General features: G+C 38.1%; 6 protein-coding genes across 6 annotated transcripts; 3 read left to right on the forward strand and 3 right to left on the reverse strand.

The window, feature by feature from the left end:
• The first annotated feature begins 1,508 nt into the window (after positions 1-1,508).
• LOC18027175 (alanine--glyoxylate aminotransferase 2 homolog 2, mitochondrial) lies at positions 1,509-4,298 on the forward strand. Its single transcript, XM_006410989.2, has 9 exons — positions 1,509-1,751; positions 2,257-2,487; positions 2,604-2,774; positions 2,874-3,017; positions 3,116-3,292; positions 3,396-3,621; positions 3,720-3,833; positions 3,925-4,011; positions 4,101-4,298. Exons 1-9 carry the CDS (start codon positions 1,509-1,511, stop codon positions 4,142-4,144), a joined length of 1,437 nt encoding a protein of 478 aa, XP_006411052.1. The 3' UTR covers positions 4,145-4,298.
• Positions 4,299-4,702: 404 nt separating this feature from the next.
• Positions 4,703-8,071, reverse strand: LOC18027176 (TOM1-like protein 6). The gene is made up of 9 exons (XM_006410990.2): positions 7,953-8,071; positions 7,634-7,712; positions 7,448-7,546; positions 7,252-7,365; positions 6,605-6,915; positions 6,433-6,514; positions 6,255-6,340; positions 5,865-6,134; positions 4,703-5,786 (listed from the first exon to the last, which is right to left on the reverse strand). The coding sequence occupies exons 1-9, from the start codon at positions 8,069-8,071 to the stop codon at positions 4,907-4,909; spliced, it is 2,040 nt and encodes a 679-aa protein (XP_006411053.1). The 3' UTR covers positions 4,703-4,906.
• A 1,226-nt stretch (positions 8,072-9,297) lies between these two features.
• Positions 9,298-10,876, forward strand: LOC18027177 (pentatricopeptide repeat-containing protein At2g38420, mitochondrial). The gene has a single exon (XM_006410991.2). The coding sequence runs from the start codon at positions 9,320-9,322 to the stop codon at positions 10,688-10,690; it is 1,371 nt and encodes a 456-aa protein (XP_006411054.1). The 5' UTR covers positions 9,298-9,319; the 3' UTR covers positions 10,691-10,876.
• A 3,359-nt stretch (positions 10,877-14,235) lies between these two features.
• LOC18027178 lies at positions 14,236-16,770 on the reverse strand. Its single transcript, XM_024148393.1, has 10 exons — positions 16,539-16,770; positions 16,195-16,425; positions 15,890-16,065; positions 15,678-15,752; positions 15,476-15,571; positions 15,320-15,403; positions 15,090-15,140; positions 14,710-14,784; positions 14,433-14,525; positions 14,236-14,313 (listed from the first exon to the last, which is right to left on the reverse strand). Exons 1-10 carry the CDS (start codon positions 16,768-16,770, stop codon positions 14,236-14,238), a joined length of 1,191 nt encoding a protein of 396 aa, XP_024004161.1.
• Positions 16,771-17,758: 988 nt separating this feature from the next.
• Positions 17,759-19,740, reverse strand: LOC18027179. Its single transcript, XM_024148394.1, is given in 9 exon segments — positions 17,759-17,764; positions 17,807-17,956; positions 18,035-18,304; positions 18,387-18,497; positions 18,732-18,812; positions 18,890-18,995; positions 18,997-19,044; positions 19,134-19,287; positions 19,449-19,740. Coding segments are annotated over 9 exon segments (1,218 nt in total).
• A 1,829-nt stretch (positions 19,741-21,569) lies between these two features.
• Positions 21,570-27,790, forward strand: LOC18027180 (protein SCAR2). Its single transcript, XM_024160938.1, is given in 10 exon segments — positions 21,570-21,940; positions 22,214-22,377; positions 22,582-22,705; positions 22,797-22,929; positions 23,195-23,256; positions 23,390-23,825; positions 23,827-26,850; positions 26,930-27,016; positions 27,113-27,220; positions 27,423-27,790. Coding segments are annotated over 10 exon segments (4,347 nt in total). The 5' UTR covers positions 21,570-21,785; the 3' UTR covers positions 27,477-27,790.
• Positions 27,791-27,855: the final 65 nt, after the last annotated feature.

Here is a 27,855-nt window from a genome sequence, read left to right on the forward strand (position 1 = left end):
AACAATTAAAATGTAGACCCACGCCGGATTGTATATAATTAGACGCATTGTTTATTGTGAAAATTAAATAAACTTAGAGGCATTGATTACAATATTAAGCAACACAAAATCCAACTCCACTAATTGGTTTCATTGGGACAAACAAAACCAGCAGTTCCACTAGCATGCGGAGAGCACGTGCCCCTCCATACGTTGTTTTTATATAAATATTATGCAACGATTTTGGGACTTGTAGCAACGCGTTAGAAAAAAGGTAAGACAATTATTTGTCCTATCTTTGGGATAGATGAGATCATTAATATTTTTGTAGTTATCATGAAAAACAAATTACTAGTTGTAGACCGTAGGTAATCAATCTCATGATCGACAATGACACACATTCCATTTACCAAACGCATTACTTTTTTAGGGTACTATACCAAATACACTCGAACAATGATATATCATTTTCAGACAGAAAAAAATGACTTAACATTTACTTAATTATTCACAACTTGATATAAATTATTTTACGAAACAACTTATGTATTAAACGCTAACTTATACACTAAATATTTTTCTATCGTGAGGAAAATGAGTTGGGACATGGGTTTGCTATTTTGGTCGTTTAATTTTAAGTAAGATATGTAAAATTTCTAACAAAAAAGTGCATTAAAACTTTAGCCTTTCTAAAAGCTAAAAGCGGTTTGAGGAAGACCGAGACGACATGTAAGCTAAGGTTATAAAAATCGTTACATGTGGTAAAATAACTGACAGCTAGTATTTGTTTTTGTTTCGTTGGATAAAACTATTTATTTGTTATGTAAATTTTATTTGATACAAGATAGAAGGGAAGTGTATGCAGTCAAAACTGATTGTTGCGTAAATATAGAAAAACACTCTGTACAAGAGTTTTTTTTTTTTTTCCCTCCATGTTTACTAACTCTGGACTCGAATGTGTTTTATGCCACTCAACATTCATTGCATACAATGGATAGTGATAATGTCATTTGCAGAATATTTGTTTTCTGTTGTCAACTTGCGGAAATTAATCTATGAACGATAAGGACAAAATCTTTAAAAAAATGGAAATTAAAATAAGGGATTGAATTTTCCAAAAAAAATTCTTAAAAACACTATTTTGCTGAGATTTTTTACCATTAAATTTTAGGATTTCCAATTTTAAATTTAATTTTCTAGTAACAAATTAGAGTCAAAACTTCGATTTAAGATCATTTTGTAAATTCCTAAACTCTTTATTTTGTTCAGACACAATTTTATTAAACTCAATCATGGGAGTTGAGAGAATCTCGTAATTAAACATACGTGTAAGGGCCATCCTGTAAAAACCAAGTTCCGTAAGGAATATAAACCGGCGACACGTCAGCGATGGAATCAACAACAAACTCTCAATCTCTCTCTCTCTCTATATAACGTCATCTCTCCCATGAATCATTGTAACCATCGAAACAGTGTCGTAGTCTCTGCATTTTTTTCCTTAGAGGAAAGAGAGAAAAAGTAGAGAGACCATGCAGAGATTCACGGCCAAAAGATCAGTGCGTAACATTTCCGGTTCCCTTTGGCGACGATGCATCTCATCGACGTCTCAGGCGACGGCGGCAGCTCCCGCCAAGGATTCCGACGAATTTCTGGCGAGGCTTCCGCCGTTCGATTACACTCCTCCGCCGTATACAGGCCCCTCCTCCGATGTCATCCTTAACAAGAGGAAGGAGTTTCTTAGCCCTTCCATGCCCTGCCTCTATCGAAAGCCGGTAAATTTCCGATTTGAGATCATAACGCGTTTTCGATTGATTTTGATTCGTATGTTAAATCTTCGTTTATGATCCGGTGTTGTTGATTTCCGTGTGGGATCATCGGAAAATGATGACGAAATTTTTGTCAAGTTCGGATTTTTTTGTTTCTCTCATCGAAAACAGCTAAATTTTTGTATAATTTAAAATCATTGCTCAGACTGCGATGTTCGTCAAATCTCTTCGACGTAGTCAAGATTTGCCCAGATCGGAATATTCTGTGACCAGTGATGGAATCTATTAAATATATCGTAAATTAATATTGAATCTCTTTTTTGTTTTATCTGATGATAGTCAATGATCTTCAAATGATTTGTTTTTAATAGTCAATACCATGTGAAGGCTTTGAAATTGAATAGCCGGTATATAAAGTTAAAAAATTGAATGGTCCTCTTTCCAGATTCTTGAAGGTTTTTTTTTCTTCTCTCGATTAAATATTGCATTTTTGTTGTTGGGAGGGTTGCAGTTGAACATTGTGGATGGGAAGATGCAGTATCTGTTCGACGAGAGTGGTCGGAGATACTTAGATGCTTTTGCCGGAATCGCAGTTGTGAACTGTGGACATTGCCACCCAGGTGTGGTTGAGCCAGTCATCAACCAAATCAAGCGACTCCAGCATCCTACCGTTCTTTACCTTAATCATGCCATTGCTGATTTCTCCGAGGCCCTCGCTTCTAAACTCCCTGGTGACCTCAAGGTATTACAGAACACACAAGAAACCATGCATGTTTGGTTTTTTTAGTGTGTTTTTTTGTGTTTCTGTTTCAAAATCTGATTACTTTATGGGACTTGTTGGGTTTTTTGTGGGAATAGGTGGTGTTCTTCACAAACTCAGGGACGGAGGCTAATGAATTGGCACTCATGATGGCTAAACTATACACTGGATGTCAAGACATTGTGTCCATTAGAAACGGGTATCACGGGAATGCAGCTGGAACAATGGGGGCTACTGCTCAAAGCATGTGGAAATTCAACGTTGTTCAGGTACTACAGATTTTTCTTTTGAACTAAGAATTAAATCAAAGTAGATTTGAGTGTAGTACTGATATTTTTTGTTGTTGTTGGTTTCTTTGCTGCTGGAAGACTGGTACACACCACGCTTTAAACCCAGATCCTTACAGAGGTGTGTTTGGTTCTGATGGAGAGAAGTATGCAAGAGATGTGCAAGATCTCATACAATATGGCACCACCGGACACATTGCTGGTTTTATCTGTGAAGCTATACAGGTAATCAACTTTTAACTATTGTCGAAATTCATTTATAGTCTGATCATAATTAAGAGTGACTGCTTCATCATTGACAATATTACTGGAAATGTGAATAGGGAGTTGGAGGGATCGTGGAGCTAGCCCCGGGCTATTTGTCAGCGGCTTACGATATTGTGAAGAAAGCTGGAGGATTGTTCATTGCGGATGAAGTTCAGTCTGGATTTGCTCGCACCGGCAATTTCTGGGGATTTGAGGCCCACAATGTTGTCCCTGACATAGTTACCATGGCAAAGGTTAGTAGAGTTGTTTCCTCTGTATCTAAGCTAACTTTAAAGACATTAAATCTTGAAGAGAGCATCATAATTTATTACTCTTTTATGGTGTGGAAATAAATAGGGAATTGGGAATGGGTTTCCTTTGGGAGCTGTTGTGACAACTCCGGAGATAGCAGGAGTGTTGACTCGACGATGCTACTTCAATACCTTTGGTGGAAATGCTGTGTCTACCACAGCTGGTCTTGCCGTTCTGAATGTTATTGAGAAAGAGAAGCTTCAGGAAAATGCATCGATGGTCGGATCTTATCTCAAAGGAAAACTCAACCAGCTGAAAGAGAAACACGAAAGTAAATCTCTCTCTCACTTCCCCTCTCTACCTCTCTGTGTCTTCATAACTTTGTCCTTGAACTCGATTCAATGTGTTTTATATGCTTCTCCAATGTAGTTATCGGGGATGTACGGGGAAGAGGACTGATGCTTGGAGTAGAGCTGGTGAGTGATCGCAAGCTTAAGACTCCTGCAAGCGCCGAGACTCTGCACATCATGGATCAAATGAAAGGTTGGTTGGTTTTTGCGTTTTTTCTATTCGTCTCAGGTGAAACTCGTATTGAAAAAAGCTAAGTAATTTGCACATTATGAATATTTTGCAGAGTTGGGTGTGTTGGTTGGTAAAGGAGGCTACTTTGGAAACGTCTTTAGAATCACACCACCTCTCTGCTTCACCAAGGACGACGCAGGTTTGTGTCGTTTCATTTCTTTGATAGAAAAGGAATATTTTTGAAAAATAAGCACAAGACTTAAAACAAATAATATTCTCTTGTGACAGATTTTCTCGTGGAAGCGATGGACCACTCAATGTCGAAGATGTGAAGAAAGTGTAATAAACATTATATAAGTTGCGGTAAATTATGCTTGTAATCTTGCTTCGAACAACCAAAATGTTTGATGAGCCAACATCTCGTTGCTTCTCAATCACTATGTTTTCATAATGTTAAAGCCTTTTCTTTCCCTTCTACGCGTCCAAATGATTACATTTTATACGCATCATCAGTTCATCCTCGTAAACAGAGCACATAAAAAAAAAGGGAGCATTGTTAAAAAAAATTAACATTATAAAGACAATTTAGAGGAGTGTCTAAAATACAACCGGACCTCTTGAAACCTATCACAACACCTGAAAAATATCATCATCAAGTATACATTTTTGGTCCATTATCAATAATTGGTCGCACCGCTACGCACCAATTGCATTCAGATTCTAGTCTTCGCAGCCCATTAGAACCGTAGAGAGTTTTTGATAAAAAGACACAAACCAGCTACAATAACAGTAACGGACTAATCTCCTCATTTCACTTTTAAATCCCATGACTTGTTGTTGTTTCCAACTGCTAAAGATCTCTCCCCAAAACAATCAACTACACAAAAGGGTAAGAAAACAGAAGACAAAGTTAAAAACAAAGAAAGAAACAATCTCCTCGTCTCATCAAAGGCTCAAAGCATTATGTCGATACCAAATCCTAAAAATCAAACAAGATTTAAAAACTGGTGAAAAAAAAAAAAAAAAAGAGAAATGTACAATCAGTTGTACACCATTATATTCACAATGGGAAAATAGAAAAGCAACCACTTATGTTAAATCATTTTCCTCCCTCCTATCATACTCTGCTGCGCCTGAGACCCACCAGGCAAGCCTTGAGAAGCATTATTACTGTTCGCAGACTTATTATTATGTTTCCCGTCTGCGCTCCCAAACACATCAAGATCTTCGAACAATCTGTACGATGGAACAAACGGCTGCTGCTTCTGTCCCACAGATACACCTTGATTGCTTGCAGCTGAAGTAGCCTGTGGATCTCCGGCTCTTGCGGGGAATGAGTTGGACTGCTGCAGCGATCTCCCGGCTAAGGCCGATGCCTCTGTGTATGAAGCAGTTGCATTAGCTCGAGGGGTATAGTATGCATTCGCTGATGTTGAAGCCCATGGCGGAGGAGGATACTCATACGGGCTCTGAGGTCTAGTTTGCGGTTGCGAATAGCCCTGTTGTGGTTGAGGCTGTTGCGACTGAGGTTGAGAATAGCCCTGCTGTGTTTGAGGCTGTTGCGGTTGCGAATAGCCCTGTTGTGGTTGAGGCTGTTGCGACTGAGCTTGAGAATAGCCCTGCTGTGTTTGAGGTTGAGAGTAGCCCTGCTCTGTATGAGGCTGTTGCGGTTGCTGTTGCTGTGCCCATGGAGCGACATAGCTATCAAACTGTGGCAAAGCCTGTGGATAGGTATGGGTGTTTTGATTTGAGGCAGAGGGAGGAGGAGGAGATGGAGGAGGTTGAGAGGATGTAGGCGGTGGAGTTAACGGTGTAGTCAATGTCAGACTCAATAGGTCAATCATGTCTTGTTCCTTTGTGGTGTTCACCGGAGGAGGCGGGTCAGGCAGAGCAAGAGCAAGAGCATTGCTTGCAGCAGTATGAGACTCTGAACTGGTCGGCTCTGTAGTCACAGATGCTGGTGGTTTGGAATGCCTGAAAACAACACAGCATGATATGTCAAACATTCAGTTAATGATATGCACTGTTTCTGAATCCAGTTGTAAGACATACCTTCGAGCTAACTGCGCAAACTCATCTTCCTCCTCTTCATACTCCTCATCAATTGGGCTTTTCCCCGTAGAAACAGTGGTTGGTATTGGGGAGCTAGACCCAGTTATGGAGCTAGAATCTTTAGCTTCAGAAGATTTGGGGCTTGAATCAGCGGGTTTCAAAGCCTGGACTGCTGGCAGAGGAGAACCAGAAGCTATTGCATCGTGTTTAGCTAGCAGAGTTTGAAGACTGTCATTCAGATCGAGTCCCCGACCCAAAAGTTCATCATCTCTGCCACATAAACAAAAGACAGTTCAGTACAACTATATATGGAACTTCTCAAGTCAACAATATCAATACACATTCAAACATAATTAAAGACAAAGTGATTCCTGAAAATAAAAGACTAACCCAGTAGAGGTTAGCATCTGCATCAGCTTTTTCTGATTTGACCGACAACGCTCGACCAAGTCAACAATGACTTCATCTTTCACAGCCTACATAATAGGAAAACAATGGGTAAGTTGCAATCAAATTTCGTTCCCAGTACCACAATATAACTATATAAGTATAACAAATCCCCAAATACCGTGCGGTCACTGGGATCCACAGCTTGTAGCATGTCGCTTAAGAGATCCATCACGTCCCTCATGGACTCAAGACTTGACAAACTACAATTTCACAAAGAAAAGAGAATATTGAAATTTCACATCATGTTAAAACTGACAGCATATTGATTATTGAGTAACACATCCACTTACCTTAAGCCCTCAACCTCACTTGCCATTGCTTCATCAAGCCTTCTCGACGAACCACTGGGCATTCCATAACCCACTTGAGGCATTCCATAACCAGCTTGCGGTACTCCATAACCAGCCTGCGGCACTCCATAACCAGCCTGCGGCACTCCATAACCAGCCTGCGGTACTCCATAACCAGCTTGCGGTATCCCATAACCAGCTTGCGGCGATCCATAACCCCCCTGAGGCTGTCTTAACGGTGGATGACTCGCTGGTGGTGTTATTATAGGGGACGCATCAGGTGAACGCCGGGGGAACTCAACTCCAGAACGCTGCAACATACAACATCAAACTTAACAATAAGATCTTCATGGAAAAGTGCATCTGTATAAAAGGTAAAGCAAATGGCATATATATAGAGATCTGAAGTAGATAAAAAGATCGGAGTAACATGACTGATGACTCCACAAATCTAAACCCTCAAGTTTCACATTTGGCACAGGCCAAAAACCAGATGTAGCAACAGATACCAGACCTCCAACCAATATACAGTACTTTGAAATTCAGAACAAAAACTGAGTGAAAAGTAAAATTTCACAACCAAGTCTACCAAAGGTGATCGAAAATGTGTTTAGGCATAAAAATTACATTTGAAGCAAGTTACTCACCCTTAACTCATCGTATGCCCAATAATATTGCGGATATTTTCCCTCTGGACCCCCAAAAGCCTGCTGCCAAGAGTCCAGCATGACCAATATTTTATCCCTTACTTGCATATCCGCCTGTAAAGTCCAATGGATCATCAGCAATATGAAGAATCACAAACTAAGGAAACACGAACATAGAAACCTAAACAAGAAGTACCTTCTTTTTCACAATTTTGACCATTTCCCCCAATACGTTTTTCTCTGCAACCTGATGGTGCAAATAATCTCCGCAGTTCTTTACCAACGTCTCCAAAAGCTAGAGCAGAAGAAGTTGTAGAGAGTTAAGTTGTAGAAGAATTGGCAGAAGAAAAAGGTCCAAAATTTTCAATTAAAAACATCATACCGTCAGAGCAAGTTGCTGAACTCTCGGGCTCTTATGTTGCAACCTCTTTTTTACAGCTTTAACGACATCTTTCGCCTGCCTGAGCAAGTCAATAGGCACAAACTCGTTAGCATAGATGCAACATGTAAAGATGTTCAAGAGCTTTTAATCAGATTAATCCTCAACAAGAACCATTAATCAGATTAATCCTCAACAAGAACCAAATTTTCTGATTGTTAGTCTCTGCAAATTACCCCCTTTACAAAAACATCACCCAATCCAAACATAATCTAATTCTAGCAAGAACAATCAACAATTCCAAAGGAAATCGGGTAATTACCAGTGAAGGGAATTGACAGAATCGCAGATTTCCATGTTCGTAGTCCAATCAGGACCTAGAAGAAGATCGCTGGTGGCCTTATCAACGGCCACCGTCGCCGAAGCTGAAGACGACGCCATATCTCTGGCGAGAGAGCTCAATACGATCGGCAAACGAAAACGAATGGTAGCTTTTCCGGGTCGCAGAAAAAATCAACAAAAACCCTAGAAAATCTATCTACCCAGCGCAGAGAGACGGAGTCAGCGAGAATCTTTGCTTTAATCTATGCCTGCTTTTCGCCTTCTTTCTTTCCTTTTCTATCTCAGGAAGAAGAAGAAAAAAGAAAAAAATCCTTTTTTTATTGATGCTGATCGATCCATCATGTTTTTAAGGACGGCAATTTCCCGCTCCACGCTCTTCTTTAGTGCGTGACAGCACGCGATTTCGCAAGTTGGTCAACGTTATAAACTATGATAATCTTAAATTGGATAATTCTTTTTTAAGCTGTTTATTGTGTCATAGAGATGCGATTTTGATATTGGAGTATAATTAATTATAAAGTTGGGTGTTGAAAATCGTCAAAGTAAAGTGTATGTATAATAAAGATTATCGTAAAAGTAAATAATAAAAGTTGTGATACATTTTAGCTAAGAATTGACGACACGTAGTTTTGATTGGTGCTGCTTACATAAAGATGAAAAGGAATTTAATGTTTGTTTTTATTTTAAAACTAATTATTGTATCATCTAAAGTATTTTTTTATATAACTTTCCCCTTTAAAAACAAAAAAATACTCCATGTGTATTCCATCTCCTTATCCAGATTTGTTTCTCATGAATAAGAATAGAATAACTACAGAAAAATAAGTATCCATCAAATTAGTGGATTTCTAATCAAACACATGGGTGTTAATTTGTATTTTGATATTTAAAAGATCAATGTTCATAGATGTTCCAAATTCATTAAAAAGAACAATGTTCACTGATGTATAAAAAAAAGAACAATGTTCACTTTCAAATTTGAGTTTTTTTTTTTTTGTATTTTCTAATTTGAAAAACATCATCATATCGTTGTTTATTTCCAATGTAAAAATCATTTTTTTAGTAAAATGAAGAGTGAACAAATATTTCCAATGTAAAAAATCAAAACTTTTTTAGTAAAATGAAAGAGCAAATATTCCAATGTAAAAAAAAATTTTAAAAAATTAGTAAAATGAATGAGCAACTTAATATAATTAATATCGAAAACACCGAATTATTTTGAAATCCAGAAAATTCCATATGTTTATTTCAAAATTAGAGAGGATTTTTGTGTGTGTGTGATAGTTAAACAGTTTTCTCTGCACTAGAAGCTGTCTCTCTTCAGAGAATTCACACATCGATTGGAAAATGGCAAGATCTTCATCGTGGCACCGAATGTCAAATTTCTTCAGAAAGTATCGAAAAATCCCTCACTCCTCCTTCAAAACGAAATGGAACGAAAATCTCAAGCAGAAATATGCCATGGAAGAGCTAAGAAGCGGCCTTATCGCAGATTCAGGCTCAAACGAAAACGATGGCGTTTTGCGAACACTCATAAGCTCCTTCCGCCTCCATAACTGCGAACCCACGCCTCAAGCTTACAAATTCGTTATCAAAACCCTAGCCAAAACCTCTCAGCTCGAGAACATCGCATCTGTTCTCAATCACATCGAAATCTCCGAGAAATTCGATACACCCGAATCCATCTTCAGGGACGTCATCTTCGCCTATGGATTCTCCGGTAGAATCGAAGAAGCAATCGACGTTTTCTTCAAAATCCCTAATTTCAGGTGCGTGCCTTCTGCTTACACGCTCAATGCTCTGCTCTCAGTTCTTGTGAGAAAGAGACAAGGCCTGAAAATGGTGCCTGAGGTTTTGTTGAAAGCTAGTAAATTGGGTGTGAGGTTAGAGGAATCTACTCTCGGGATATTGATCGATGCTCTTTGTAGAATCGGTGAGGTAGATTGTGCCACAGATTTAGTGAAAGACATGAGTGATGATTGTTACATCGTTGATCCAAGACTATACTCTCTGTTGCTGAGCTCTGTCTGTAAACACAAGGACTCTTCATGTTTCGATGTCATTGGATATTTGGAAGGTCTGAGAAAGACTCGGTTTTCGCCAGATTTGCGTGATTACACAGCCGTAATGAGGTTCTTGGTCGAAGGAGGAAGGGGAAAAGAAGTTGTGAGTGTACTGAACCAGATGAAATGTGATCGAATTGAGCCTGATATCGTTTGTTATACGATCATATTGCAAGGGGTTATTGCAGATGAGGATTACAAGAAAGCAGACAAGTTGTTTGACGAGTTGCTCTTGTTAGGTTTGGTTCCTGATGTTTATACATATAATGTGTATATCAATGGCTTATGCAAGCAGAGCGATATCGAATGCGGGATAAAGATGATGTCTTGTATGGAGAAGCTAGGTTCTGAGCCTAATGTAGTTACATACAATATATTGATTAAGGCATTGGTTAAGGCAGGGGATATGAGCCGAGCTAAGATTATATGGGAAGAGATGGAGACAAATGGGGTTGATAGGAACAGCCACAGTTATGATATTATGGTTAATGCGTCTATTGAAGCAGACGAGGTTGTTTGTGCTCACGGGTTATTGGAGGAAGCATTTAGCAGGAGCTTGGTTGTTAAGAGTTCAAGAACCGAGGAAGTCATTTGCAGGTTATGTGACAAAGGTTTGATGGATAAAGCAGTGGAACTTTTGGTACACCTGGTTTAAGGAGCTTGTGATGACCTTTTTTTATAGCTGTTGAACAACTCCAAATACCAACAATTTTGATGTATTTTGATCTGATCGATGATAGTTAGAAGTTGATAGAAGGGAGGTTAATTTGTCTAGCAAGACTTTGGGAAGTGATCAAACTACGTGTTCAAAGCAGAATAGAAATCTTACAAATGTATAAAATTCGGGTTTTTATTACCTATATTGGAACTACATTTCTTCTGTTTGTTCCCACTACAAGTAGAACAAACCATTAACCATATTCATATGCCTCGGAGAACAACAAACACCTCATGGTTTTTATATTTGTGAAAGACGATTGTCTCTGTCTTCTTTTTTTAGTTGTCTTAGAAGTTGTTTTTATATTTGTGAAAGATTTTCGTCTCTCTCTCTCTTCTTTTTTAGCTTTCGTAGGAGTTTAAAATGGAGTTTACAGTGTCGACTTATTTAGGAAGGAATTTAAAATATGTTAGCCATGTTATGAACCCACTCGTAGGTGCATTTCCCACTTTGAATTTTTCAATCTCACTTTTGATGATTTTAAAATACGTGTATGATCCTGATAGAACCCAAATTACGAACATTTAGTAGATTTGAAGAAACATGAGCCAACAATTTACCGCTTAGGCTCACTACACACTATTAGGAAAGCATTCATATACTTAAATAATAAAAACATTCTTTTGTTTTATATCGTATAATATATTGAAAATAAGTCTAAAGTTGTATCCATTCATTCAATGACATCATGTGTGATTGTATGAATACGACTATTAGTCTGTGTAAAATAATACTATTGATAAATTAGGCTAAAAATCTCTAATTTTGATATTTTTAGGAATGAAATTGTAAACTAAGCTATACAAAATATGTTCTAAAAGATAGCAATTGTCAATTGATTTCAAAATTACAATATGCTTAATCTGAAGTAACCTTTGTTTAGGATATGATCATATGAGGTAGCGAAAGTTGTAAGACATTCACATGACTGAGTCTTACTCTTACAATACATAATAATAGCAATTAATGGTCAGGTCAAAATCCCATTGATCAAATGCTTTTCTTGGTTTTTTTTCGGTGTATATACCTTTTGCCGGATCCGCTCAAGGTCAGCTATACAATCTCCGAATAGAAGATAACCTTGATGCAAAGGAAAATAAATATTAAAAAGCTGATAAATTAAGAGGAATCAAATATGGCCATCTTTCCATACCTACGCCCAATCCAAAACTCAGTCCTGTAGCTCGAGTTATGGGCTAAGTTTTACTATACATATACCAAAGATAAATAAAGTCGCTAAGCAAATAAATATATGTATGCAAGTATGCAACACTTTCAGTGAACACCCTTATACCCTAATAACTTGAACATTCCTATATCTTTGTCTGCTATTAAATATGATTAATATCAATATATAATCTCAGATAAGAAGAAGGTAAATGCAATGTAATCACAATCTTCAACCAACCAAAAATAAGAGAAAAGAAAATGCAACTAAAAAACCTATGTCGCTAGTATACTCAACGATGTACGAACTTTTATTAGCTGTCGTCTAAATTCATTTAATCGTTTCAAAAATTGAATCCCCATAATTTTGAAGGAGAAGTTCTGATGCACTTTACGTCATTGCCTTTATATTTCTTTGGTGAATTCCAAATTAATATCATATAGTATTATGTGGGTGTGATGATTTATACTTATCGCACACCTATCACGGTCTACAATCAGGAAATTATCTGCAAATTAGATAAGTATAACACTAACATATCAATTCATCAACCACGTCTAAAATAGTTTCGGGTCAAAAGTTCTTTTTTTTTCAGGTCAAAACAGCCAATAAATTTTGAAACATAGAAATTAAATAAAAAAGAAAAAACCCTAAAACAGAAAAATTTGGGAAGCTCGGTTCATCTCCCCGGCAGTTTTGGTTTCAAGCCTTGATCAGGAAAATAGGTTTCAATTTTTCCAATCGTACAAAGGGAGATAATAACAGAGAGAAAAATGTCTTCATCCTTTTCACTTTCATTTTCTGAAAAAGAGAGGAAGAAAAAATTAAAAAAACAGAGAGAAATGTCTAGAACTCTTACTTACAAGGCTCTCAATCTATTTATTGATGGGCTACATGGAGAGATTTCAAAGTGGAAAGGTCAATCCTCTAAGGGATTCAAGCTTTGTGACCAGTGGTTTGCACTGGCCTATGAAGGAGCAAACAATGTTGCCAAGGAGACGATGGAAGATGGAAGATGGAAGATGTGCTTCAACAAGAAGACCATTCTTTCATGGTCAAGGATGCCACAAGAAAGAACCTGTTTAAGCTAGAAGAGAACCACCTAAGTAACAGTGGAAGAAGGAGGAGAGAGCCAAGAAGCTTGGGTGTCTTCCTCTATGTAGACACCAAGCTTCATGGTGGTCCTCTCCTTCTTCCACCAAGACTTTCAATTTCTGCTTCTCCAACATGAACTTGTAGATTTTGATGATAACAATTTTTTATTGTAAAACTTTATGTATGATGAAATTTCAATTTATGATGATAAAATTTTGATATGAATCAAATCATCAAAAATTGAAGCTTTGACATATATGAATGTCTTGCCAAGTTTTGAACAAGTTTATTTTCTAAAGAGGAGAAAATAAGAATAAACTTTCTAACTTTTAGGATTCGATAAATCTAATTATTAACAAAAACATAGTCGAAATGGTTTGATTTGTTTTTTTTTCCTTTTTTAGTTTGAAAGTAGATTTGCCATTAACATTGTTATAAGAATTTATTTTGTTCAAAGCTCAAGAAAGTTTTATTGCAACAAAATTGTCATAAAGAAAAACAATGTAATCCAACAAAACATGATTACTTGGGGAATAAGCAACTAGAAAATGTACAAATTAGCCATTTTCGAACAGAGATTTCAGGGGTTTGAGGCGATTTTAAAAAAGTTTCTACATAATTTTTCATAGAAAGAATATAAAAACCTAATAGATAAAACTTTTTACATGAAAATTGGTTAACTTAAAACCTTTATATTTATTGATTTATAAATATAGTTTATACATATTGAAGTTAGTGGTGTTGCGATTATGGAGACTACATTTTTTAAAAACATAGGAATTCGACTTTATTTTCTTGCAAATGTTAAGAGAAATTCTAAACCGGTGTCAATTAGGATATCTGATCTGGCTTGGACTGTTTTTGGGCTCATAATCTTATGGTTTTTTTCTTATTGGTCCATTTTGTGGACTAAATTAGGTTTTTTTTTTTTTCTTGTTTTGTTTTAGTGTCAATTAGGGTATTTTATCCGGTATGGATTTTTACAAGTTTATATTCTTTTTGCTTTCTATATAACTGTAAAACCCAAAAAAAAAAAAATTAATTTTGAAGATCCTAACAGTAATTATGTTTGTTACCAGTACATTTCTCAACAGTCTCAGCGTTAGGGACCGGGACTTGAGTTAGTGATATGAAAATGATATGAAATGCCTTAGTGAAGAACAACACCACCCCATGGGCCATGTACTCTTAATCTTCATTTTCACCTTCATCGTCTATTTCACAGGCCTCCTCTAGATGAGCAATTCGGGTCCTCTACTTCAGCTTCTTCTTTAGTCTTACTGTTGCACTCTTCTTCCTTGAATATTTTAGCATCAACCAAAGTCAGTAAATCCAAAAACAAGCTTTCTACATCCACATCTAGCTGGAACTCAATGGTGAATAATACTAAAAAGATTAGGTATCTCAGGAACTTGCCTTTGATGGACTATCCACCTCGGTAGTATCTAGAGGGTAATACCGAAGACGAATACGTTCCAACAGGTCTTGACAATTGAGCCAGTCCCACTCCTGCTTGACAACCAAATGCAACATCAAGCGGAAATCAGAGGTATAGATTCTTTGAATGGGAAACATGTGACAATGACACAATAAGGTAAGCTGTGAAGGGGTCTTCTAGTTAAACGCAACGGTAAATTCCAAAAAAAAAAAACGATAAATCTGATCAACCTTGAGAGATATTTAAAAAACTTGCCTTTGATCGACCCCATTCAAAGTTAGCAGGGTTACAACGATCCACATTATTTTTATTAGCCCATAAGTCCCACTCCTGCTCGAAAACAACCAAATGCACATCAGGGCAATTTTTCTCTTTGAAAGGGAAAGATGCATGTGGTAAGACTGTAATTAATGAAAAATGTATCGATACAATATTTAGAAGCAAGCAGAGAGAGAGAGAGAGAGAGAGAGAGAGAGAGGCTTGCCTTGAATGTTGCACACTTGCACTCTTGTTCCTTGAATGTTTTAAGAGCATCAACCAAAGTCAGTAAATCCAAAACCAAGCTATCTACGATTCCACATATGGGGAACTCAGTGGTAAATTCCAAAAGATTAGGTATTTCATGAAAAACTTGCCTTTGATGGACTCTCCACCTCGAAGGTCTCTAGACAAATCCCGTCCCACTCCTGCTTGACAACCAAATGCACATCAGGGCAATTTTTCTTTGAAAGGGAAACATGCATGTGGCAAGACTGTAATTAATAAAAAAATTTATCGATACAAGAAAGAAAGAGAGAGAGAGAGAGAGAGAGAGAGAGAGAGAGAGAGAGAGAGAAAGAGAGAGAGAGAGAGAGGATTGGCTTACCTTGAGTGTTGCACATTTGCACAGATCCTTGAATGTTTTTAGAGCATCAACCAAAGTCAGTAAATCCAAAGTCAGTAAAGCTATCTACGTTCACATATAGCTGGAACTCGATGGTGAATAATACTAAAAAGATTAGGTATCTCATGAGAAACTTGCCTTTGCTGGAATCTCCACCTCGGGATAATCTAGAGGTTCATACGGAATATGTCTAACACAATCCATCAGGTCTAGACAATTGAGCCGGTCCCACTCCTGCTTTAAAAGGGAAACATGTATGGCAATGACACAATAATGTAAAGTTGTGAAAGGGGTCTTCTAGTAAATCTAATTACTTGAGAGATATAATGAAGAAACTTGCCTTTGATCGACCCCATTCAAAGTTAGAAGGGAAACGACGATCCACAAGGTTTTTACTTGCCCACAGGTCCCACTCCTGCTTGACAACAACCAAATGCACATCAGTGCAATTTCTTCTTTGAAAGGGAAACATGCATTTGGTAAGACATTAATTATTTAATGAAAAAATGTATCGATACAAATATTTAGAAGCAGAGAGAGAGAGAGGGTTACATGATATCCATGTGTTCCACTCTTGAGATGCGTGGTAAAATCTTCAAAGCTTTTGCAAGCCAACGAGCATACGTCGCAATACCAGGGAGATCCACCAGTTTCAGTGTACTTGTCCTGAAGAACAATCCTTGTTGTATTGTCTTCATTGTCCGCAGACCCTGAATCCATATCATCATCTGTACGTAGAAGAAGAAAAAAAACTAACTAGTTCAGAAACATACAGCGTTTGCTGGTTGGTTACATATATTTCAAACGAGAGAGATCACACACACAGTGTGAGAATGAGAGTGGAAAAAAGCGAACACCTGAAAGTAAGCTTTTCCAGAGCCACTCTTTACGAACATTATTTAGAACGCTTTCCGAGTGCCAGGCTGGATCTCGTTGAAGATATGCCAGAAGAATATTGTATCCGTAGTCATCTACTTTATACAAAAGTGAAGGACATAAATATTCCAGTTCCTCAGGACCACCAAATATGAGCATTAGAGTACGCGGAGATGGACCCTTCCAGCTCAGTTGCAACATCGATGTAGGTACTGGTTCAGTAAAGGAAAGCATCACTTAGCACATAAACCCTAATTACGGAGGAAATCCATTTATACTTGTATTAAATATAAATTATAGAATTAGAGATGGAAATAAGACTAACCTTTGTCATGGTTAAGAGCGATTCCACTGGAAGAAAGCTTGCGCAGGACGTCTTCACCAGGGCCCTTTCCCTCTCTTAGGTCGCCGACGGCAGTGATGGTGACAGGATCAGAGTAGCCTGATTTCTTCAACGCCGATTCTATTCTCCGACCGACCAGACAAGGATCGAAACCAGCTGGAATCGGACAGCTGTCGATGTTCCACCACACAAAAGTTCTCCTCAGCATCGCCATTTTCCTCATCATCTCTCGCTCCTATTTGTTTTTTTATTCTTCGTTCTTCAACGTAAAACAATCAAATCAGATTTTGGGATCGCAGTTAGGCCTTTAATCTCTAAAGTAAATTAAACATCAAATAAAGCATTCGGAGAGATTGACACGGTTAAATCAAAATCACTGACCTCGTTCGTTTAATGTCGAATCTGAAACCCTAGAGAAAGATGGAGCCACGTACGGGAGAGAGAGGAACTAGGGTTTTGATCGAATCCTTTCCTTGTGTTGTGGCACGGGTTTATACGGCGCGCGGACCAACAATAATATAATAAAGTTAGTATCCTTATTTTCATATATAGCGATTCAGAAGATATTTTAATCACATTTCATTGTAAAAAATTGCATTATTACAACGCTAGGAAGCGGATCGTAAATTTGTAATTGTTTCAGAAAAAAAAACGGTTGACTCGCTAAGGAGCGTTCGTCTTCACGTATGAATTATGGCTTAGCTTGGCAGCAGTACGAATGTAGCTCGAGCCATCCTCTCTATCGCACACAATGAGTCTAAATTCTCTTCTTATCTATACAACGAGATTTTTCCTCAAAGTTTCTGATGTTGGACGAAATGCATCTCAACTAAATCACTTATTTTTTTGGATTTTCCATTAACCTAATGACTCATTTCTCATTCACTTTTTCATTCACTTTTTTGACAAATGAATCAAGGGTCCCATTTGGCTTTCTAAAATTGTTCCAGCAATTAATATGATGAAAACACAGATAATAGTTAAGATACCATAGAACGCAGCACCATCTCGTGTCACTGGTGACCAAGTGTTAGCCGGAAATTGTTAGTCTCAACTACTGTAACAACTAAGCTACTACTCACATTGCCGCAAATCTTTTTCTTCAATGATCAAATTCACACCAAACAGTCCCATCATACTTGACCGTGATAATTGGGATACACTAGTTAACAAAAACTTCCTTTTTTGTGTCCCACACAAGTTTAAACCTTCAACCAAAACAAACCAAAACATTGTAGTACTAAAAGAACAGCAGAAAATTTAAAGAGAAACCCAATAGCAACACCAACAAGATATGGTTCTTGTTCTGTAAGATAGGCATCACAATGCAAGAAATCCCATAAGACTCCAAGAGCATCTCGAAGCTTTTCCAAAACAAAACCCCTCTCAATGTTATCCTCCTGCAAACCACAAGTGTAATCACTTAAAGGCCTCACTTCCAATAGAGATTCAAAGATGCAGAAGCACAAAGAATGAACCTGTAACTTAGTGTTGATGTCCTTAAGCATCAACGTCACCTCCCTATTGATTTCCCCTTTTCCAGTCCTCTCATTGAATCTATCAGTCTCTCTCAGCCTAAGCCTTATAGTTTGGTTTTTGTAGACTGTAGCTCTAACGTGACAAGCTTCAAATACTCTGTATCCATCCCCAGATGAAGATTTACCAAGCGGCCACCTTAAACCACCTTTAACATTTGGATCAACAGTCGCTGAATCCAGTAGCTCTTTAATGCTACTTATCTCTTTCTCCTGCTCCTCACAGAAACACCACCCAACCTAAGTCAACGAGAGAACTTTTATCCAGAAAATTTTGATGTCAAAATCAACTCACCGTGAGACCAGTACTGAATTTCCTTTTGGCAGTGAGCACCAACCTCATGTCGAGATTCTTATCAATGCAAGATACATCAACAACGAAATGCCTTACGAGATTATGGTCGAGCTGTGGAAAAGCAAGAGTCAAGGTTCAATGTAAGATGTTAGAAGACAAACCAAATATGGCACGGATTGAGATAATATCAATGATGAGATGGATCATATGTTCTCAGAACATATCTCTATTAAGTTATTGGTTTGTTAGGTTTATGTTTCTTATGTTAGACCCGAAAAGAGGACATAAAGATTGTTAGTTACTCGGGTTCTTATTACATTATACACACAAAGAACTGAGACTTGCCTTGTACATACTGAGCCGTCCATCTTCCTTAATGGTACACTTACACATGATGGTTTCATTGGGACGAGAATCATGCGATACCTGAAAACAGAATCAAGACACAATAAAGCATATTCAAATGACATCCGAACAATAGGTCGAAGAAGGCAATAAAGTACCTTGACACTGTATCTCTCCTTTTCCAGGTCAATACAGAATCCATGGCTTTGTACAACCGTAGACTTGATGTGTTGTAAGTAAGATGTTGGGACATCTGTAGAAAACCTTATTCGAGGGTTTTCTCGAACATTCAGCCACAGGACCAGCTTGTTGCCTGGTTTTATAGATAGTGTTGTATATGTTAGAAAAAGAAGAGATCTTTTGTAAGCAACAAAATGTAACAACAGATGCTGAGTCGCTTACCCATAGAAGAGAATTTTACCAAACCTAGCAACCAATCTCAACACGTGCTGAGATTCCTCAGTTGCATTCTTAGCTTTCTCATATGCCAACACAAGATCCTCCACGACCTTCTCTGCTACTAACAGCCACCGAGTTCTCTCTTCTTTTTCACTCACTGAATAAAAACATATAAAAAAAATCACACTAAAATAGACACAATGCATCTTCAATAGGCAAGAACGATCATAGCAACTAGCAAAATAGTCACTAGTGTTGTTTTGTCAAAACACATAGCCAAAGTCAAGGTACTGCGTTAACAAACACAGAGTGTTTTACCTTTTTGGACATGGTTGTTCAACAGTATTGACGGTTTTACTCCATTTCTGCATTCGACAGAATCGGAGGACACGGGCACAAGCTTCACGTATGGTGGAATCTCATCCTCGACTCCACTTGAACCAATAAGAAACCATTTGCAAACGGAATCTCCAGGGAAATGGAATCTCCGCTTATCACTTCTACTGTTGAAGTGAAGGTTTTTCTTGAATTTTGTAACAAGAGAATCTGGAACAGGGGAAGGTCTGTCCGGATCCTTCGAGTGTCGCTTATGTGGAGGAATATAAGACATGTCTGAAACCTGAAACTCAACCAAACAAAATTATAAAAAAAAAAAGAATTTCAAGAACAGTTTATTCATCGGCTCTATTTCAAGAACAGTGTATAATAAGAAAGAGATGAGAAGGAGAATTTTACCTTCCGTCGATTACTCAAACCTCTTCTGAAATTTCCAAGTTCCTCCTAAATGATCCTTAAAAACGAATAAAAGTGACCTCCAAAGAGTCTCTTCGCTTTCGCTCACTTTTTTTTTATCTTTCAATTGACTCATCGGTTTCTTGAAAACTTTAATAAATATTCCAACCTTTTTCTTTCTTTTTTGAGTATTGTGTATTGTTTTTCGATGGAACTTCAATAAATTCCAACCTTTTTTTTCTTTTTTGAAGTTAAAGATCTCTTCTTCGCTTTTGCATGCAATGAAGATTTGGAATGGAAACGCCGTTGGCAGACTGAACCGGCTTTTCACTATTCCCAAGTTCAATCTTGCACTAATACAAACAGAGATAACAAAAGAATTCTGGTGCATATCATTAGCAGACTAGACTTTTAAAAGCATTTGCAACACAAATCTATTTATCACTCTGAATTCTATTTAATACTCCAATTTCATTCTATTTCAATTAAAAATTGAATACAACAAACTTGGGTATAATAAATCTAAAACACTAAAAACTCTAAAACAATAAAAAAAAGTTTGTCTAACGAATTATATAAGGAATCAAGATATTTGAAATAATTCCAAATATATATCTGCATCACCAGCAACATCATATGATTTTTTATTATGTGAAACTAGCATCATAACACAAAAAAATCTCATATAGATCCAATAACGTTTCCAAAGCATAACACCTCGCAGTGTTCTGTTCATGTAGCTCTTTTTCTTATTTTTCAATTGAGTCATCGGTTACTTCAAAACTTTGTTAAACCTAAAACTTTTGATTCATTAATAAAACATATTCGTATTAGCTAAGACTACTGATATGGTAAAATGAATGTCCACGCATGCAAATGTTGAAATGATGACAATATTATATTTTGAACTTGTGGTTGAAAAAAACAAGACCATCCACAAGCTTTGATGTATGATTTGTTTGTGGTATGCTGAAGCGTCACATAGCGTGAGAGGTGTGAGACGCATGATATCATGTCATGATTTCCAATTTAGCTCTATTGAGAAAAAAACAATAAATATATGTACATGTAATTTCCCAAAACAAAAAAAAAAACAGAGTAAAACTGTTCAAACACGTATAGAAATATTATAAACTTTTAAAAAGTTTGTACAAATACCATTATAGCGAAGACCCTTCCAAAAACGTTTGATCTGGAAACCCCTCTATTAAAAGGCTTGTATCAAAATCTGCAAAATTCTCAATTATATAATTAGTAATGTTTTGGCTACAACTAGTTTGGTCTGTAATACTGCATAAGAAACACAAGACTGTTTTGGCTAAAACTATTGAACTAGTTTGGTTCAGCAACATTCTCAAACTTCGTTATAAAACTTAATGATCGATCTTTGATCTACACGACGATAAGAACCTCTGCATCCGAGTTATTCTCAATTCGCTATGGACTGAAATCAAAACCTATATAGTATATAATAAAATTTAATTATAAAACTCTATTTTCCAAATTTGTTCGTGGAATTCCATTGGTGAATATAAAATAAAACCGAGCAGGCATTGATGAAGATCACAGCTGATTATTAACACAATTTGCTTTTCTTACGAGTTTTTACTCTATTTATTTTTTGGCCAAAATTACTCTATTTATACTATTTATGAAATTTTGGGTTTTAATTCTTAATTTCTCTAAATTTCTCTTCTTACAGTCTCTCTCTCTCTCTCTTCCGTCTCACCATCCGCCGTTCGAATCGAATCCACAGAAAGTCCGTTCCTGAAAGTGATGTCGTCACTTATGTAAAACATCTTTTGTGGGCGGCCACGAATTCAATGGAGAGAGAGGTAGCTCGAGAGTAGCTTAGCTGGTTTTTTCTTCGTTGTAAAGTTCTTCGCTTTGAACAAGCAAAAAGTATTAGAGAGCTGATCAACAATGCCGTTGACGAGGTACCAAGCTCGGAACGAGTACGGTTTAGCAGATCCGGATCTGTATCAAGCCGCCGATAAGGATGACCCCGAAGCTCTGCTCGAAGGAGTCGCCATGGCTGGCCTCGTTGGTATATTGCGTCAACTCGGTGATCTCGCCGAGTAAGTTTTTCTCCAATCTCATTTTCGTTTCATTTCTCCATCGGTGTTGGGAATTTCACTAATTGAGCTGAAATCGGGTTGAATTCGGAGTTTTGAAATCCATTGTTCTCGACCCACGAGATTTAAAGCAAGAAAATTTCGAAATTGTTTGAAAGTTAGTCTAAAAGGTGTGAAATTTCGAATTTTTCGACGAATCTGACGGCTTTGTCTTTGGAAGTGAGTAAAAAAAGGTGTGAAATTTATGATCAGAGTTTGACTTATTTTGTGATGAAGGTTTGCTGCTGAGATGTTCCATGACTTGCACGAAGAAGTAATGGCGACTGCTTCTAGAAGCCACGGTCTTATGGCTCGTGTTCAACAGCTCGAAGCAGAATTCCCTTTCGTAGAGAAGGCATTACTGTGCCAGACCGATCATTCACCATTTTTCTCTAATAAAGGTCGGTCCTTGATCCTTGCTTTTGTGGTATTAGGTTTGATTCTAATCGAAAATCAATACAATCGAGCATTGCTAGGTATTAGGTTTGTCAATGTTCATCTGCATGAAATTATTTTATCAATAGCATCATATCTTGCTGGTGATGTTGTTTCTTTTGCTATGAACATATATGATTAGTTGAAGCGACTGCATAACTCTATTTCAGGTGTGGAATGGCATCCGAATCTACAACTGGAGCAGAGTGTGGTTACACGTGGTGACTTACCCCGCTGTGTAATGGATTCGTATGAGGAATGCCGAGGTCCTCCAAGGCTATTTCTTCTGGACAAGTATGATTTACCTTGTTTTGTAATCTTTATTTCTTTCTCTAGACGTCTGTGAGAACTGATGATATAACATCTTTCCTATGGTTTTGTTTAGATTTGATATTTCGGGAGCTGGGGCATGCTTGAAACGCTACACCGATCCATCATTTGTTAGGCACGAAACATCTTCTTATGAAGAAGCATCATGGGATGATATTCAGAGAGAGAAGAAATCACAAAAGGCAAAGGTATTAGTACTGCCAAAAAAGGGAGCATCTTAGTTCTGGCTGTAGCTTGTGGGTTGCAATGTGATCTTCTTTTGGTTTTATTTTTGTTTCCATTACTTGGTAGATTTGCTGAAAAATTAGAATTTGTTGTTTATGCTCATGTCAAAGCGTACCACTAAACTTAGACAGGTCCTGTGAGGATGCTTATGCTCTTGGGTTTTGAATGTGTAATCTTATCTTCCTCTGTGCAGTACTCATATTTTTTTTTCTTTTTAATCTCTTGCAGAGGAGAGCATCTCATGGGAGGAATGGTGGAACACCTGAAAATGCACTAACATCACATGCCAAGTGAGTATTCTCTATTTTATGTCTGGCACAGTTTTGTTGTTTCTGTTATGAAATATATTTAGTTCCCTAAGTTCCTATATTTGAATTCAACTGCGACTGACGATGGTTGCTTCAAATCATTCAACGGGCACAGATTGCATGAATTATTTTTGGAGGAGCATTTAGAGGCTCATCATCATTCAGATCCAGCGCGAGTTGTGAAGTTGAAAACTAGAAAACTGGATGGATATTCCCTCATTTCAAAATCAGGGGAAAGCTACATGGAGAAATTTGTGCAGACATCTGTGGATAATAAAGCAGGTTATGAAATAATTACCCCAAACCACCCCGAATTGTTGACATGGAATATGGATAGTGCTAGAGACGTAGTAACCAATATACCGGAAATCAGAATGGTGGATGCTCCGGGAAAGTCTCACGGCGGAAGCAGAGCAGAGGTTTCATTACCAAATGAGCAGGAAGATGTGGGTTTTATTGAAAAAGACATAGAGACTGTGCCTGAATCTACTCACAGTGAGTTCCATGGTACAACTATTACAAAGGATTCACAGACTACTATGAATGGAAAGCAAAGGATTTCTTCAATATAGGAGTTATTCTGAAGATTTAACCAGTGAGGCTGAAAATTATGTGGATGCACCAGCTACCATGGAGTCGGAAACAGAAACAGAGGATGAATGTGGTAAACCTAAGCATGGATCAGGTGCTTCGATGGCTGAGAATCATCATACATATACTGATGTGGATGAAGAGAAGATGGAGGACCCACCTGAATTTTCATTTCTACATTCAGTTGGAAACACACCAGTATCAGAAAATGGGCAAAGCTCGTTTGGTAAACGGAGCACTAGTTTTTCTTACTCGGACTCTGCAAGCGCATCCATTGATGATCAATCTGATGGAGAGAAATTTTCTGGACGTCTACCTTCTACTTCTAGTATTAAGAGCGAGCTGGTGGATTCCACGTCTCAACCAACTCCTGAAGCCAACAAAGTTTCTCAGGATTTTATTGTTCAGGAATCAGTTAGTAGCAGCAATGCAGATGGCCAGACATCATTTCGTTCGAATGATACATGTTCAAGTCCAAGGCAAGTTTCTCAGAATGCTCAATCATGTTCACTGACTGTTCAATCGTTAGCACCAGAAGTCATTGAAACTTCTCGACAAGATGGTAAACTTAATCTGATTAAGGGAGGTAGTGATGGAAGCGATGTGGATCCAATTGATTGTTCAAGATCTGGTGCGTCTGTTGATATTAAAAACTCTAACTTCCCTTCTGAAACTTCGTCAATCAGTTCAAATTCTGAAGGAAGTAGATACGATACTTCCATTGAGAAGAACTGTATGGTTGATTATTCTTCAAATTTATTAGACTCAGGCACTAGTTCTCAACTGTTTGTTGATAGTCAAACAGGTAAACAGTTACCTGTCGCTGATAATGATGTTGAGACAAATTCTACAGTTGCTTGTTCTAAAGTTTTAGCAAACTCTGGGAGCGATACTACAAGCTGTGATGGTAGTAGCCTATCAGGAAAACTGTTACCTTGGTCAGCTGAGATGGGGATGGAAGTTTCACATGATATGCCCTCTAACGTTTGTGATCCAGGTTCAGTAGATGAAATTCACTTCGAAGATACTCTTGATGGTGAAACCGATTGCGTTACGGTGACTAATGCAGTTGTTGGCGTTGATTCTCAAAATTCAGTTGCTGACGCTAATGCTCAGAGTTCAGTTGATGGCGTTGACTCTCATAACTCAGTAGCTGATGTTGATTATCAAAGTTCAGTTGCTGAGATCTCCAATGAACATTCTTGTGCCTTTGGCACCACTGCTGATGTATCTGTATCAGAGTCCCATGAAGACACATTGGAGAACGGAATGCCTGCTGAACTTGATGGTAAGCTGACTTCTGATTTAAACTCAGGAGAGAAATCGGTGGGAGATGCTTCACTTGATTGTAGCAAATGCGATGAACAGATCTCTGATATACATACTGAATTTCATTCCAGTGATATGCATGATGAAGGCTTTCATGACCTTCCAGGGTTGGACAAAGCAGGTACACACATTGTCCCGAATGAAGAGCTTGATGTGCCTGGTAATCACGCTAACACTTCCGGTGATGAGGTTATCCATGATGTTAGCCTGTCATCTACTAGTTTGCCTTGGATTTCGACCAATACTTCTCGATCGTCTTCTGAAGCTGGAGATACTTGCCATGATACAGGTGTGGAGTCTAACGGGACTCTACCAGCAGAAAATAATCCAGAGCCAGAGAAAAATTTGGAGAAAAGCCCACTGGAAGTATCTTCAGAAGGTTTGGGTACTGCCCTAGACAATAATGACCTGGCAAACTGTGAATCTATAAGTCACATGACATATCTGGATCAAAGTGACAGAGACCCAGAAACCAGATCTCCTCAGAAGAGCATTCTTGATGATAAATGCATAGATTCTTCACCCGTGAATAATCTAAACCTTTTAGAGAGTGTGACTATGGAGGAGTTAGCGAAAGTTCAAACACCTTGTGCAAGTCATGCATTTGCAGAGGAGGAGTTGAAGCAGTCAGGTGTTTTCAGGGGCTTAGAGTTTGTACCACAATCAGCAAGCTTAGAATCTGTAACACAATCAGCAAGCTTAGAATCTGTACCACAATCAGCAGTCATGGAATTGAACAGCTCTAAGCAAGAAGTGAATCTGGATCCTACTTTTCCTAGCTTTGGTTTGATCCCTGAGACTACTCCACCAATTCAAGAGGACATGCCACCACTGCCGCCCCTTCCTCCTATGCAATGGCGCATTGGGAAGGCTCCACATTCTTTTGTTCCGACCTTCATGGGAGAATCAGGCGAAACCAGTAGTTCTGATCTCTCAGCGGCACCACCCATTGGTTCTAGCTTGAATATTCAAACTGGGTCTAAACCATCAGAGCTGTCTGTATCTCTTGGAAGTGACAAATCAGAACAAGTTTCTGAAGATATTGTGAACAATGCATCAGAAAAGCCGTTGCAGTCATCCATTCAGCTCCCAACCTTTGGCACTGATTTAAATAACCAATTCGACAATTCTGGATCCCAGAGAACTCAGTCTGTGGATCTTCCTGCTAAGCTCCTTACAATGCCTAATCACGGGCGTATAGAGGATTTTGGTTCTGAAGAGAACAATCTTCTGGCTGACCATGCAGCTCAGAACCAAGAGCTGGTTTATTCACAAGAGACGTCACTGCAACTGCCTCAGGATCCATCCACTAAATATGAAGATTTTGAGGACGACACAGATGTGTATGCCTCACAAAGCTCAAAAGGTCATTACAATGGTCCTGAAACCATTGCCTTGACGCCAACTCAATCAACAAAGATAGAAGATAATGGTCATTCTGCTCCTGATGCTTCAAATGCGGATATAGCAGAACCATCAAACTCGTCGGTTGAGAAGATAGTTCCTGCTTCACTGGGAGATGCTATGTGGCCTGTCAGCGCATTCACTGTTGCACCTACCTTGGACACAGATAAGCCAGAAGAGGTCCCTGTGGTTAGGCTTCCTCGGCCAAGAAGTCCGCTTGTTGATGCTGTTGCAGCTCATGACAGACGCACGGTAACAATAACATTTTGTCTGCAATACCATGCTTTTGCAAAAAATCTGTCTCTAATCCCTTGTTCTAATGATTTGCCAGATGAAGAAAGTCTCTGAGAGGATCCAACCACCAATCAAATCAAAGCAAGATGACAAAGATTCATTGCTTGCACAAATACGAAACAAGGTAGCATACATTGTTCTTACCTTACACATGCAATGTCTAAATGTCATTAACATAACTTTAGGTTAGGAGTTTAATGACCTTGTTTTGGTTATGCAGTCCGTCAGTCTAAAGCCTCCAGTAGCGACAAGACCCATCATCCAAACTGGTCCGAAAACGAACTTAAGGGTAGCTGCGATCTTAGAGAAAGCAAACACAATACGCCAGGTCCGTTACTCTCTTTCCATCTTTGAAAATAGTAAAAGTTCTCCAGTCTTTGTGATCATGGCCTCATGTCAAAGCATCTCAAATTTACATGAACTGAAAAATAAAAATTAGTTGGTTTTAGTCTCAAAGTCGTTCCCAAAGTGGAAACATTGACCTATTCTATTCGCACACACATCTAAACCGGTGTGACACACTATTGCAGGCAATGGCTGGAAGCGACGAAGACGAAGATTCAGATAGTTGGAGTGATTCTTGAATCATGATCGGTGGCTACACAGTTAACTTTTCCGTTGTGTTGGTTCTTGTTTCATGATGAGTGCGCAAGCAGCTTTGAGTCAGGTAGGTTATACAATTTCTATTTCAGACATCAAATACGTACTGTCATAGCTTATATATATGTATGTATATTGTATACTACTTTATTTATAGGTGTGTGCATGTTGTAAGTAAATTCCGGAATTTGTATTAGTTTTACGGAAGTTGTGTGGGTTTTTTTTCTCTTTCTCATAGAACATTCTTTTAGTGATGTAATGTGCTGTACTAAATCATATGCGTATGTTTCAAAAATCACACGTGCTTTCTATCGTTTCAAAGTGAGCATCTATCTATCTACAAGATTGAAATGATATGGTCGT

This window comes from Eutrema salsugineum, unplaced genomic scaffold (assembly GCF_000478725.1).
Source record: "Eutrema salsugineum unplaced genomic scaffold, Eutsalg1_0 scaffold_10, whole genome shotgun sequence".
Classification (NCBI taxonomy): Eukaryota; Viridiplantae; Streptophyta; class Magnoliopsida; order Brassicales; family Brassicaceae; genus Eutrema; species Eutrema salsugineum.